This window comes from Mobula birostris, chromosome 31 (genome assembly GCF_030028105.1).
Source record: "Mobula birostris isolate sMobBir1 chromosome 31, sMobBir1.hap1, whole genome shotgun sequence".
In the NCBI taxonomy this organism is placed as follows: domain Eukaryota; kingdom Metazoa; phylum Chordata; class Chondrichthyes; order Myliobatiformes; family Myliobatidae; genus Mobula; species Mobula birostris.
In genome coordinates, this window is record NC_092400.1 from 8,764,690 (window position 1) to 8,780,589 (window position 15,900).

A 15,900-nucleotide genomic window follows, 5' to 3' on the forward strand; every position below is an offset into this window, starting at 1 on the left:
TTTGCTTTGCTGTTGTACTCAAGCTATCTATCCATTATTGCAACTTAACAGTACTTTTTAAAAAATTTTTGCACTCTACTGCTGCCACAGAACTAACTTCACGAATAAGTCAGTGATAATAAGTCTGATTCTGATTCCTTGCTTGGGAAATTGGAACGATTTCCACACACTTTTATGCATAAATTGAGCTAATAGGCTGTTTTGCCCCATTGATTATACTAGTGATCATTTCCAATTTAATTAGTGAGCGAGTTACCTTCAGGCATGATTCACCTTTGCACAGCTGACATTTGTCCAGAACATCTGATGATATCTTGTAATGCTCATTACTTTAACTGCCAGCAGATACTGGAGCCTCCAAGGAAATTTAAGAATTTTGTTCAATCTCAGGAAGGCCTAGCTGTTTTTCTCATAGGGTTCAGGTGAGGAAAGGTAATTAAATAATCTTCACTGTCAAATTGATGTCTCACATGTGGCATCTCCCAGCTTCACATTGTGATTACATACTGCGAGTTTCACTATTCAAATGTTAGCTGCACTGGAGTTCCCTTCATTGATGCAGTACAGCAATACAGCTTGGATACCAGCCCTTCAGTTCGACTAGTCCAGGCTAGCTCTAGTGCCTATCCCACTGGTCCCAATTTCCTGCATTTGGCCCATATGCCTCTAGGCTCCACTCCTCCATAAGAGAGGAGAAGGTGACCGCGCGACGCAGCGCGCAGCGGCCACTCCGGTGAATGATATCTGTTATCTGTCAAGTAGGGTGCCATGCACAATCCTGATTTGATGGAGACGGACGTGAGAGCACAGAGGAACATCTGGTGAAACTTCTGAAATGCCTGCTTCGCTGCCGCTGCTACTGTGTGATCCAGAATCTCCGGAGGGGAAGGCCCCGAGTCCTCGGCTTTGCTTGCTGTTCGGCGGCCGGGGCGGGGTCGAAGCGCTTGGCAGAGATGGTGCTCGGTGCTCAGTGTCAGAGGGCTGGTCGGAGGCTCGAAGTTTTCAGATGGACCCAGAGTCGGCTGCAGTCGGGTGCTGCATCGGCAAGTTTGCAGTGCTTCCGTCTGCGTGAGATGGTGAGGCTATAGGGACTTGAGACTTATTTTTCTACCATGCCCATGGTCTGCTCTTTATCAAATTACGGTATTGCTTTGCAAATTACGGTATTAATTTATATGTTATAATTATGTGGCTTTGTCAGTTTTAGTCTTGGTTTGTCCTGTGTTTCTGTGATATCTTTCTGGAGGAACATTGCATGCATTTCTAAATGACAATAAACGAGGACTGAGTGTCTTCATCATCTAATCTACCTATCCAGGTATTAATTAAACAATACCTTTGTGTCTGCCTCAACCACTTCCTCTGGCAGCTAGTTCTACATACTCACCACCTTCTATGTGAAAGCATTTTTCCTCAGGTCCTTTTTAGAACTTTCCCTCTCACCCTAATTTTATGTCCCCTACTTTTGACTTCCCATAACCTGGGGAAAAGACAGTTACCATCCATCTTATCTATGCGTCTAATAATTTTTAACATCTCTCCTACATTCCAAGGAATAAAGACCTAGCCCAGCCAACTCCTCCCTATAACTCCGGCCTTCTAATCCTGGCAACATCCTTGTAAATCTTTTTCTACACTTTTCAATTCAACAATATCCTTATTCAAACGCTTGTAGATCCTGTCCATCAGAATTCCCTTCGGAAGTTTCCCTATTACTGACGTCAGGTCGACCATCCTGTCAATCCCTGCCTTGCGTCATTTGTTCATTCGTTATGTGTTGTATGATGTAAGCGATCATGGTCTCTACATGACCACGACTGTTCTTGGCATTTTTATTCTGCAGAAGTGGTTTGTCATTGCTTTCTTCTGGGGCGGTGTCTTTCCAAGACAGGTGACCCCAGCCATGATCAATACTCTTCAGAGATTGTCTCCAGCTGCTCATGTGACCACCCACCACCTGCTCCCATGGCCTCAGGCGGCCCTGATCGGGGTGGGGGGGGGGGAGGACTGACTACGTGCTACACCTTGGCCAAGGGTGAGCTGCAGGCTAGCAGAGGACAGGAGCACCTTACACCTCCTTTGGTAGAGACCTATCTCCACCCTGCCACCCATATCTTCACCGCACCACCCAGGATACATTTCACAAACTCCACCTGGGTCTTGGGTGGCCCAGCCAATAGCAGGCAAATCGAAATCTCCCAATAATACAGCCATATTATTATTAAAACTATGAGCAATTTCTCTATATACCGACTCCTCAAACTTCCACTGACTACTGGGGATCTATAACATAGCACCACTAAAGTGAACCATCTTGTCTCCAAGTTCTACTCATGTGGTTTCACTGGACAATCCTCCAAGAATGCCATCTGTTAGTACTGTAACAATGTCTACATCCCACCCCCTCCCACCTTGCAGCTCTAAGCTGTTTTACCCCAATGATTGTACATGTGATAATTTCCAATTTAATTCATGACATGGGCACCTTCAGACATAATTCAACTTAGTACAGCTGACATTTGTGTAGGTGACTCTTGTGGATCCTGTACAAGAATTATAAGCAGGTGGTGCGGGGCTGTAGCACAAGGTATCAAGCTATGGAGGGAAGATCTCTTAAGGAAATAACGTTGGTGATCACAGTAATTTTTTTAAAAAATCCATTAGAAGGGGACTTCCGGTGAGGCACGAGGCAAGATGGCAGCACAGCACTGAGCGCTGACATATAACCCTCCTTTTTCAAGTTCTTTAGGGCTCATAGATGGTCTTAATACAAAGTAGAGTTGGAGAAAGATCTACCTAAAGACATGACCACAAAAAAAGATCCAAATTCAACCAGGAAACAAGAAACCAGCAGATGACACCAAGCTAGCGATTCATCTGAGGAAATAGCTATGCTAATTAAGCAAACAATGACAATGGAGATGGAATTGCTGCGAGAAACGGTAGCCCATATGCTAAAGGAGTGGCTGGAAAAGGCTCTTGACCCCATACAGAAGCATATGGCAGAGAATGGCAACATTTTCCGGTCGTCAAAGGAGCAAGCGGACATTCATGCTAAAAAATTTAGCACAGTCTTTAACAAGATAGACAACGTTCAGGTTTGCTTACGCAAGAATGAGAAAGTTACTAACTCCTGTCTCATGGAGGTGACTAAGATATGGAAGAAGCTAAACAGCTTGCAGGACAGATCCAGGAGAAACAATGGTCAACTTACAAACAGGCACTGAGGGCAACGATCCAAGAGGTTACCTCCAGAAGATGCTGCCTAATTGGATTCCAGCGCTCAAAAATTCCCACAGCACTCCTTTGGAGATCGATAGAGCACATAGGATCTTTTCCAACAACACCTCAAGACCGCAGACCATGCTTTTAGGCTTCTATGGTACACCGACCGTGAGGCTATCCTGGAGGGCGCGAGAAGAGCCAAACCTACTCTCCCTGATAGCACCCAGCTACAGTTCTTCGCCGAACACAGCCCTGGCATGATGCAGGGACAGCAGGGATACAAGGAGATCCACGCTAAGTTTCGACAGAAGGGAGATTGACTCGTTCCTCATATACCCGGCGATTTTGAGAGTGAATATCAAGGGCATGAAGATGTTGTTTAACTCGGCAGAGGAAGAGAAAGAAGCTTGAAATCATCAGTGCTGGGAGGTATGGAAGAAGACCCTGGGCAAAGTCCACATGCCCCTCGTGAGGAGATGAAAGTACATTAAGAGCTCGGACCAGCCTGTATGCGCAATCTAACAGGCATGGACAGGTTAACGTCCTAGGTGTGAAGTTTTCTGGTTATTCTTTTATAGGAAAGTCATTTGTTGCACTTTTGTGTTTAGTTAATTAAGGGGCCAATCTGTTTCTGAGTATTTCAGGTCAGAGTTTTAAGGTAATGGCTCAGTTAACTTGTTCGTACTAGGATGACACGGTAAGGTGATTTAAGTCCGCCTAGATTTACTTTTTATCTTTTTCTTTCTAAGGTGATACTCAATATACTCAAATGCCATACTTCATCGAGAATGAAGCTGAAAAACAGCAGTTTGTTCTGAATAACTTTAGAACGGAATGTCTCCAGTAGACTTGATTACGTTCCTGGGCGCCAGATAAGATGTCACTGGCGCCATCACTAAGCAACGGTCAATTAAAGCAACAGTTTCTCGCAAGAGTTCTGTTGGGGTTCTTGATTATGTGTTGTACTATATTTGAGACGGAAATGGTTTTAATTATATAGGTTAACGGGTTTGTCCAGGTCTTTTTTCTTGTCTCTTTGATATGATTGTCTACGAGAACTGCTTTGCCTTTCTAATTTGTTGGTGCTAGAGGGAGGTGGTTAATGTTAATTTTCAGCGTCTGACATCGCTAAATGACACTCACAGATGTTACAAAGTAAAGGGTTGAATGTGAGGGGTGATGGGGGGGTGGGAAGGGGGTAACTCAGGGTTCCACCACCAACTTACAACAACAGATCCAGGGGAAGATGAGCAACACTGGTAAATTAGAAACATCTTTTAAATGATGATTCCCACCTTTCCCTTACGGAAAAAACACACAAAGTCTGGCTGGCAGGCCTGACTGCAGCTAAGAAGACTGTAGTCCAGCGTTGGAAACCTCCCCATGATATTTCAAATACTCTCTGGCTTCGGAGCTTTTTGGACATTTCTTACCTGGAACCTTCATCAGCAAGAGTAAATGATGCACGACCAAATGCAATCTTAATGTGGACAAATTTGATATTTAACTGAAAAGATCTTTTGTTAAAATAGGAATGCTTTGTCTGTGTATGCGCTACTATTCAACTGGTTGGTGGAGGGGAGAGGGAAAGGGGGAGAGAGGGGTGGAGGGGGGATGGTGATGAAGGTTGGGGGGTGGCTGGGTTAAACAGTCAAAATGTAATTGGCAATTGGTTGTATTGAATGTAATTTTTTGGTGTCGCAATAAAAAATTAGTAATAAAAAAAATCCATTGGGAGTTGCATGCACAAATGATGCAACCTACAATTCACAGTGGCTTGAAACTAGTTCAGCATGTGAGGGTGGTGTAGCAGCTGTATGCTCTGTACACAGTTCCCAACAGGAACATCAAAAGCCCTGTTTTAGTGCACTAAATGCTACAGTATTACTTTTTTACCCAATTTTGCAAACTCATTTGGGTGATCTGTGGGTGGTAGCACTATATGCAGTTCAATTAGCATAAGGTGAACTCCAAACGTTAATTTTCTTCAGCTCTCCAGAGTTACAGTCTAACCCGTTATGAGTGTCCACCATTTTCTGTTTTTCTTTTAGATTTCCAACATGAGAGATAGTTTGTTTTTTGATTACAATACCTCATTGAGCCATATCTTTCCGCGTACATTAGTTCATACATTAAAGTGATGAGTCCTTGCTCTCTCAAACTACTGTTACTCTTCTCGCTGGTTCTATAATTTGAGGAATCAGAATTATACAACCTAAACCCAACTCTAAGAGAGTCCATTACCCACATCTGGAGACCTCATTCCTGGATTTTCTGCAATCTTTCAGTAAAGCAGCCAGTCTTCACTCTTCTCCACTCCTGACCCTTAAACCTTCTTAGAGACACTTGTAATTACCATGTGTTCCTATGTACTGAATAAGGCTCTTATGCACGTTACCAGAAGTCTTTTTTAAGTTCATATATATTTGACAACTACTGTGCTACCTTTCACAAAGGACTTGTCGGAATATATTATTGGAGCTGTTTTGGTAACTGCTTCCCATGGAAATAAAGTAGCTAGATATGAGGAAAATGTTGCATAAAAGTTACGATTTATTTAAACTTTTATTGTGATGGCTGAGTTAGTACAGGCCTGTACAAAGATGTGGTCCTTTATAATTGTAGAGCCCTCTCCTGTCCAGAACATGATTAATATTTTGCTACTGGAAATTATTGCTGACAATAATGAGAAAAACATGTTGGTGCTATAACATCCTTGGTTGAGGGTACAGTGCCAAAGGAAGATTTGTTGGAGTCTATTTATGTTTAGTAATTTCATTGTGAAAGTATTAGATGTACAGAAGAGATGTATTAACCAGCATATTCATTCAAAAATAAAAACATAAAACTTTTATGTTTAAAACAAAAGTGAAAAAGATGGTGCATATTCCATTGTTTCAGCCCAACAGAATAGGAGGAAACAACAAGTCTACTCAAACAGTTCTGTTTGTTGATCTTGGACAAGGGTTTGAAGCAGGGGGTGCAGGGTTGGAGCACCAAAAGGTTGGTAGCTATGCAGGGAAAATCTCCTGAGGAAATGATATTTGTAGCAGTGTGGGAGAAAAAGACCTGTCGTTGCATAGTAGGCTATGGTCTGGATCCAGGAACGAGGACAGGTCTGAGAGCGGATATTTTGGTTTCTGTGAGACAGAGGCCAGTTTACCAGTGCCACCCTTGTCAACAAGTTTGACCAAAATTGCTCGTGGTCCTGATGCACCAGGCAGAACAAAATTGGCATGCAGCTTACACTGTGCAGAAATAACACAGGTTAATCTCACATTGCAAAACCAGTGCATATGCTTGCGCCCATAATTCATTCTGTGCACAAGAACATGAAAAGTCTTCATCTAGTTAAAGATTAATTGCTCAGCCTGAATATTATGCAGTAGGGATTGATGCCACAGGATGAATCATTTTGCCAGGAAAAGGAGCAACAGATGAATTAGAACAAATTGGTCTGGTTTTGAGTCTATCGTGTCATGGTTCATCCTGATCAATTAACGTTTTAAGTTGCACTACCTTTTTGCCATTTCCAGTCCGCCTGCAAACTCATTTCAAACTCCTGTTTGCAGAGCAACTTATTTCAACACATAGGTTGTTGGAACAAAGCAGTAATATGGCATCTGTTAAAGGTACTATTTACTGTATGTAATAATCTACTTGTATTTAGAAATAACTAAAAACAAAAGATCTGTTCGTGCCTCATCCCCCCCCCCCACCCCGGGACAATCTGTTGTATAAATCATGCAAAATTAAATTTGTCAGAGTTAGCCATTGGTGAAGTTTTATGTTGCATATCGCTGAAATACAAGGAAATGTTTAAATCTGTTGATTGATTCAGCAGCTTGCATGCACATACAGTAGGGAATCAGGAGGTCTACCCACTCTTACAGATATGAAGGGCAGACACTCATCCTTTTAGCTCCAAGTTCCAAGCAAAATCTTTGCTGATGTTGCTTTCTGACATTGATAAGCTTCATGTTTGAACGTGCAACAAGAATCGGGGCATAGAATATAAAAAAGTTGGGACGCTACATTGCAAAGTTACAAAACAGAGGATATCAGATTCTTCTTCTCATGTTGTGATTGTCAAAAATAAGAGGGCATTAGTTTAAAGTTAGAGGAAGGAGCTTTAAAAGTGAATCAACAGGGAAGTATTTTGTTACACAGAGTGGTTGATACCTGGGATTTGCTGCCAGAGCAAGTGGTGGAATCAGATGCAATTATGCACTGAAGAGACGTGCAGGCAAATAGGATTAGTACAATGGCAAAAAGGTTGGCATGGACATGATGGACAAAGAGGCCATTGCTATGTTGCACAACTCTAGGACTCTATTATATATAAATGTGTGTAATACCAGCTGATTTACTGGTAGATATGTGCTATTACATTAAAAAAACTGAATGGTGTTTTAGGGTCATTCAGTACATACTAGTTATATGTTGGTCTCTCTAATAATCATAAAGAATGCAATGAAAGAGCCAAGTAATTTGAAGCTAGTTCCTAGCTCTGTGGAATATGAAATTAATTACAGCCTGGCCATCTCACTTCATCCCAAATCAACAACCCATCAAAGGGCAAAAACATCTGGGAGATCACTTGTACTCACAGAAAAGAATTACAAAAGTGTTTCCCAAAACTTGAGGGAGTGACTTATAGAGAGAGATTGAGCAGCTCAGGACTTCTATTCACTGGGGTGTAACAAGGTGTATAGAAAGGCTGAATGCACACAGTCTTTTTCCCAGGTTTGGGGAATCATAAAGTAGAGGAATTATAAAGTAGAGGGTTAAGGTGAATAACGAGAGATTTAACAGGAACCTGACTCAGAGAGTGATCCAAATATGAACTATCAGAAGAAATAGTTGAGGTAAGGAAAACGTTCAAAAGACACTTTGATAGGCATCTGGATGGGCAAGAATTTGAGGGATACGGGCCAAACACAGACAATTGGGGCTAGCTTAGATATGAGAAGCTTTGAATTTCCTTATAAGAGGACTCAAAAGCCAAGGACTGAAGCAATTGGTAGAAAGATTAGAGGGGAGTTGAAGAAAAATATCCTCACCCAGGGAGCAACAGAGGACTGCAGGGAAGGGTGGTAAAGACAACCTTTACCAAGCCCAAATACTTGAATGTCTATTTGAAGACACTTGACCTGAAGGACTGCAGACCTAGTTGTAGAAGATGGAATCTGACTGCTGATATGTTGGGCTAAGTAGCCTCCTCCGTGCTGTGACTAATCTTTAATTTCCCCTTAAAAGAGTTTATGAAGGTATCAAGTAAACATCCTATATTAAGATTTTCAGATAGGCCAGTTTGATAGTCACACCTTGGAGACTTTAGACCAATAAGTCAAGTATGTCCTACCATCATTTCATGGATGTCACAGGGCTAAAGAAAGTCCTGTACATATCTGGAAGCTCTGAGCCACGGAGGAGAATTGTTTTGGTGGTTATATATTTGCCCTGGAACTTTGCTGACATTTAAGAAAGACAAGACAAAAAAAAAAACAGCCATTCAATATTACTTTTAACATGGTCCCATTATTGAATACTGACGGAAGCTTGAGTCCAACATGATATAACAACTCAGTGAAAATGTCTCTGAAACTTTAAATGAATATCTTTGCAGATATTCTCACAAAAGTTTCTCTCCACCATAATAAGTACTAATACTTGCTCTTAAATATTATGGTCAAAACTTATTCTAACATAATGATTGGCTGGAAGTAGTACTGCTGCAAAAAGTATGACAGGCTTTGACCATTATTATCAGAACTGAGTGCTTCATGGCTTCAAGCTTAGACATTTTCAAAAGCTTCATTGCTTTCTTTTTAATTACATCATTTTCTAGAAGGCCTTCTGAGCAAAGGATAGGATTTGATGGTAATTAGGACCCTCATTGACAATATCACTTTGAAATCAAGCTTTGGAAAGATCAAAAAAAACCCTCAACATCTTTGAAAACCAAGCTCTGCTTTTTAAGGTACTCTATGTATCATTAGCTTACTCAACGAGTTTCCTATTAGATTTGAATGTTACTCCGCTGTCATTTTTCAGCATTAGATAGAGCTTTAAATAAGCAATATATTTACCACAGAGTGTAGCTTTTCCAAATGATCCATGACTGCTTCAACAATGATCTTTTACAACCAATGATGTAGGCTTTCATAGAACTGAAGCAAATGACCAATTCGACATAATATTAAAGCACTGATGGGATTTAAACTAAACGGGATATAACAGTATGAAATAGTCAGCTTAGGCCCTTTAAAAATGAAGCAGCTCAGTTCTGATCTCTAGTTTACCTCATGGTGATCCAGCAACCACTTCAAATTGACGATGTTACTTACTTGATGAAAAATTGGCTTCAGTGTGAACCGGAGGTGTAGAAGGAAGAAATGATGGATGTCCGACAAAAAAGGAGCGCAAGGAACGTTCTGAGAGAAGAGGGGAACGTTGAGCAGGGATGTTTTCACAGCTGCCAACACTATTGTGTATCTTCAGATTTAGAGGTTTGTTCTTTTTCTTTGCTCTGGCAGGATCATACAAAGGCAACAAATCAGTGAAGACCTATTCACAAGTACAAATTTAGTCTCCAAGTACTGCTTATAAATTATAACGACTGCAGGAAAAGTAGAGCAGGTATGAAAATCATTTGGTCTCTGCCCAGCTTTGGTCAGTTTTTGAATAATGCTGTGGTAGAAATAATAACAATTCCATATAATCATCAACATAAATTCTCCATATAAAAGAATAAGGGCAAACACTTATACACGAGTAGAGATAAAATTGAAAATAAATCATTCAAGTTTTTTCACAACCATAGCTGGAAAATTTTAATTACCTGCAACAAAACTGCTCTTATTTGCATGGTGCATTAACAAAAACTCATTTCTTCAAGCCTACCTTCAAAAAGCACATCTTAGACAATACCATTAGCCACTTTTGTTTATCTCTGTGAAGGTTCATAAACTGTACCACCAACTTAAAGGCAGCACTTAAGTACAAGTTGGTGATAACTGCATAAGACTATACTTCACATTCCCACTCTCAAAAAGGTACGATAAAACAAGCATATGGTTGGTGAATGATTATGACTTCCTCTCAGTATTTCATACCCCATTTTTCCTGCAAGCTGTTAGAAAAATGCTGTTTAAAAATACTTTACCGTGCCTGTATTAACAAAAACATTCAAGGCCATTCAACTTCGTTTACTAGAATTTTTAAAATAATGGCCCTAACATTTGCTTTCAGCAGGAAACGAGAGAGTGGGCATCCGCAAATGGGACCACAGAGGATTCTGCATCCCCGAGTGAATTTTACTCTAGAAGCTACTTTCAAAATGATTCCCACACGAAGGCCTGTTTAATTGATGGATTAGTTGCGTGCTGCTTGTGATAGCTTCTGGGAACTAGATTACAAGACGAGCTGGAGATTGGCAGTTGGGCAACAGTCCTGAAGCTTGGGGGCACTGGCCAGCCGGACGTCATGAAGTACAGTTTGAGACTTGGAATTAAACATCTGATGATGGAAATGGGTCAGAGAATGTCAATGTCAGAAATAACTTGGTGTATAAGCTGTTAGAAAACGCAGACAAATCGGGACACGTAATTGTTTATAAGATCTGATTGCATGTTACATAACAGGCTTAGATGGCGCAGTTGAGAGAAACACTTCAGCTCCTCCTGATCTACATGTTGTGCTATAAATGTCTTTAACTCATTATTTTCTCCTTTTCCCCATCAGGATGCCCAGAAGCTTGGAGATACAGCCTAAAAATCAACAGTCAGGCAAATTGAAAGCAAGTAGCATTCTGACCCTGATGCCTCCCAACAGCAGTTGTATTGTGCACTTTCTTTACTTGTCTACTAGGAACAGGCTAGTCAAACACTTTCATTACCTGCCTTCTGAGAGTAGATTGGCCACCCATTTCCCAGAACCTATTTCTGGGCAATGTGCAGATTCCCTGTAATCCAGAATTGGGTTTTCCAAACTTTGAGGAATTTTTATAATTTCTGCCTTCAACCTGCACTGCTCAAACCCGTATCACACTCTCTTCCCTTCACGATTCATACGAAACATTCATCAAAGGAGATAATCAACTAACTCTACGTGACACAATCAAACCAAAAAATTAGATTCTTGATTTTGAAAATTGACACAAAGGTATCACCAGGTGCTAGTTTGCCGTCATTCTTATCTCCAAATATATGGTGATATTATTAAATATCAATATCTAGTTAATTTCTAAAGTAAGTACATGTTCGGCACAGCATTGTGGGCCAAAGGGCTGTATTGTGCTGTAGGTTTTCTGTTTCTAAAGACCAACTTTAAAAAATCCAACGTTTGGCACGATATCATATTTGGTCACTATCTTATATTTTATTTATTAAGATACAGCGCACAATAGGCCTTTCCAGCCCTTCGAGCCACACCGCCCTGCAACCTCTGATTTAACCCTGGCCCAGTCATGGGTCAATTTACAATGACCAATTCACCTACCAACTGCTACGTCCTTTGGACTGTGGGAGGAAACTGGAGCACCCGGAGGAAACTCACACAGTCATGGGGAGAACATATAAACTCCTTACAGGCAGCAGCAGGAACTGAAGCCGGGTCACTGGTACTGGAAAGTGCTATGTTAACCATTAGGAGCCAAGAGGTAATGTTGCAGCTATATAGGACCCCGGTCAGACCTCACTTGGAGTACTATGCTCAGTTCTGGTCGCCTCACAACAGGAAGGATGTGGAAACCACAGAAAGGGTGTAGAGGAGATTTACAAGGATGTTACCTGGATTGGGGAGCATGCCTTATGAAAACAGATTGAGTGAACTTGGTCCTTTCTCCTTGGAGCGACAGGGGATGAGAGGTGACCTGATAGAGGTATATAAGAAGTATTGATCATGTGGGTAGTCAGAGGCTTTTTCCCAGGGCTGAAACGGTTGCCACAAGAGGACACAGGTTTAAGGTGCTGGGGAGTAGGTACAGAGGAGATGTCAGGGGTAAGTTTTTTTATGCAGAGAGTGGTGAGTGCGTGGAATGGGCTGCCAGCAATGGTGGTGGAGGCGGATACAATAGGGTCTTTTAAGAGACTCCTGGATAGGTACATGGAGCTTAGAAAAATAGAGGGCTATGGGTAACCCTAGGTAATTTCTAAAGTAAGTACATGTTTGGCACAAATTTGTGGGCCGAAGGGCCTGTATTGTGCTGTAGGTTTTCTATGTTTCTATATGTAAGATAACAAGATACAATCAGTAAAGCAATTGCAGGCTGAACCCAAATAGAAGTCTGCAGATTATATGGTGAGTGAGAACTGGAGGAGCAAATTTGTAAGGAGATAGCAGATATTCGTAGTAAGCACAAGGTTGTGATTGTGGGAGATTTTAATTTTCCACACATAGCCCATACTGTAAAAGGGCTGGATGGTTTGGAGTTTGTAAAATGTGTGCAGGATAGTTTTTTGCAGCAATACATAGAGGTACCAACTAGAGAAGGGGCAGTGTTGATCTCCTGTTAGGGAATGATATAGGGCAGGTGACAGAGGTATGTGTTGGGGAGCACTTCGGGTCCAGTGATCACAATGCCATTAGTTTCAATGTAATTACGGAGAAGGATAGGACTGGACCCACGGTTGAGATTTTTGATTGGAGAAAGGCTAACTTTGAGGAGATGCGAAAGGATTTAGAAGGAGTGGATTGGGACAATCTGTTTTATGGGAAGGGTGTAATAGAGAAATGGAGGTCATTTAAAGGTGAAATTTTGAGGGGACAGAATCTTTATGTTCCTGTTAGGTTGAAAGGAAAGGTTAAAAGTTTGAGAGAGCCATGATTTTCAAGGGATATTGGAAACTTGGTTCGGAAGAAGAGATATCTGCAATAAACATAGGCAGCATGGAGTAAATGAGGTGTTCGAGGAATATGAAGAATATAAAAAGAAGCTTAAGAAAGAAATTAGAAAAGCTAAAAGAATATACAAGGTTGCTTTGGCAAGTAAGGTGAAAATAAATCCAAAGGGTTTCAACAGTTATATTAATAGCAAAAGCATAGTGAGGGATAAAATTGGTCCCTTAGAGAATCAGAGTGGACGGCTATGTGTGGAGCCAAAAGAGTTGGGGAAGATTCTTAACAATTTCTTTTCTTCAGTATTCACTAAGGAGAAGGATATTGAATTGTGTAAGGTAAGGGAAACAAGTAGGGAAGCTATGGAAACTATGATGATTAAAGAAGAGGAAGTACTGGAGCTATTAAGGAATATAAAAATGGATAAGTCTCTGGATCCTGACAGGATATTCCCTAGGACCTTGAGGGAAGTTAGTGTAGAAGTAGCAGGGGCTCTAACAGAAATATTTCAAATGTCATTAGAAATGGGGATGGTGCCGGAGGATTGGCGTATTGCTCATGTTGTTCCATTGTTTAATAAGGGTTCTAAGAGTAAACCTAGCAATTATCGGCCTGTAAGTTTGACATCAGTGGTGGGTAAATTAATGGAAAGTATTCTTAGAGATGGTATATATAATTATCTGGATAGACAGGGTCTGATTAGAACAGTCAACATGGATTTGTGCATGGAAGGTCATGTTTGACAAATCTTATTGAATTTTTTGAAGACGTTACTAGGAAAGTTGACGAGGGTAAAGCAGAGGATGTTGTCTATATGGACTTCAGTAAGGCCTTTGACAAGGTTCCACATGAAAGGTTAGTTAGGAAGATTCAATCGTTAGGTATTAATATGGAAGCAGTAAAATGGATTCAACAGTGGCTGGATGGGAGATGCCAGAGAGTAGTGGTGGATAACTGTTTGTTAGGTTGAAGGCTGGTGGCTACTGGTGTGCCTCAGGGATCTGTACTGGGTCCAATGTTGTTTGTCATATACATTAATGATCTGGATGATGGGGTGGTAAATTGGATTAGTAAGTATGCAGATGATACTAAGATAGGTGGAGTTGTGGATAATGAAGCAGGTTTTCAAAACTTGCAGAGAGATTTAGGCCAGTTAGAAGAGTGGGCTGAAAGATGGCAGATGGAGTTTAATTCTGATAAATGTGAGGTGCTACATTTTGGTAGGACTAATCAAAATAGGACATACAAATTGTTTGTACATGGTAAATGGTAGGGCATTGAAGAATGCAGTAGAACACAGTGATCTAGGAATAATGGTGCATAGTTCCCTGAAGATAGAATCTCATGTGGATAGGGTGGTGAAGAAAGCTTTTGGTATGCTGGCCTTTATAAATCAGAGCATTGAGTATAGGAGTTGGGATGTAATGTTAAAAATGTACAAGGCATAGGTAAGGCCAGATTTGGAGTATTGTGTACAGTTCTGGTCACTGAATTATAGGAAAGATGTCAACAAAATAGAGAGAGTACAGAGAAGATTTACAAGGATGTTACCTGGGTTTCAGCACCTGAGTCACAGAGAAAGGTTGAACAAGTTAGGTTTTCATTCTTTGGAGCGTAGAAGGTTGAGGGGGGACTTGATAGAGGTATTTAAAATTATGAAGGGGATAAATAGAGTTGACGTGGATAGGCTTTTTCCATTGAGAGTGGGGGAGATTCAAACAAGAGGACAAGAGTTGAGAGTTAGGGGGCAAAAATTTAGGGGTAACACGAGGGGGAACTTCTTTACTCAGAGAGTGGTGGCTGTGTGGAATTACCTTCCAGTAGAAGTGGTGGAGGCAGGTTTGATATTGTCATTTAAAGAAAAATTTGGATAGGTATATGGACAGGAAAGGAATGGAGGGTTATGGGCTAAGTGCAGGTCGGTGGGACTAGGTGAGAGTAAGCATTCGGCAAGGACTAGAAGGGCCGAGATGGCCTGTTTCTGTGCTGTAATTGGTATATAGTTATATGGTTAAAAGTGGGGGTGTAGTGGAGAGACTGGATGGATAGCTTGATTCATTTCTTCTTTTAGGTCTTTTTAAAAAATATTTTATGAATGACAGGTTTTCTTCATGGTACTTATTTTGAAGAAGAGTCATGCCACTTCTCAAAATTTGCAGAGATTTAGGTGAAAAATGAAACTAGGAGAAAGCTACAAATCATTAGTTTGCAGAATTCTTATGTAACCAAGGGGAAAATTGAGAGGTGCAAATATTAATTAAATTGAAAAAAGTGAAAATTGACATACATCTCAATGGCTAAGTGAAGCAGATAGTCTCAACAGTTTACTGTAGTATTGATAGGCATAAGAGATGTCATTTTTAAAACGCATTCTGAAAGCACCTTTACAGCCACTTAAATTTTGCAGATAAAAGGAATATTTAATTGTTCTATTATCTTAAGAACATGAGGTAGTGTTTCCTGCATTATTGCCAGAGAATAGGATTTCCTTCAATCACAATTTTATTCTGCCCTTGTAAAATTAGTTCTTCTTGAATTATAATTAATTTGCAAAGCCATCATCCCTTTCTGACAGATTCATTATTTCTAATCAGTGAGCAAATGAATGGCTTTTGAAAATGAAGCATACATTTAGCAAAATAATGGGAGAAAATGTTAAAGTAGCAAGGCATCTATTAGGCTTTGAATGAAAACAACTGTATGGCAGAATTACACACTTCCAACATCAGGATAGCCAGCAAAGCTGAGTGTGGCATGTCAGAATCAGAATCAGCTTTATTATCACCGGCATGTGTCATGAAATTTGTTAACTTAGCAGCAGCAGTACAATGCAAT

The 15,900-nt window shown here is 40.7% G+C and overlaps 1 protein-coding gene across 1 annotated transcript in view; it reads right to left on the reverse strand.

The window, feature by feature from the left end:
• The window catches only part of ksr2 (kinase suppressor of ras 2), a 361,347-nt gene that overhangs the window by 180,757 nt on the left and 164,690 nt on the right, over positions 1-15,900 (reverse strand). The window contains exon 5 of the mRNA XM_072247505.1: positions 9,576-9,757. Coding sequence (XP_072103606.1) covers positions 9,576-9,757 — 182 coding nt within the window. The remainder of the gene's footprint in view (positions 1-9,575; positions 9,758-15,900) is intronic.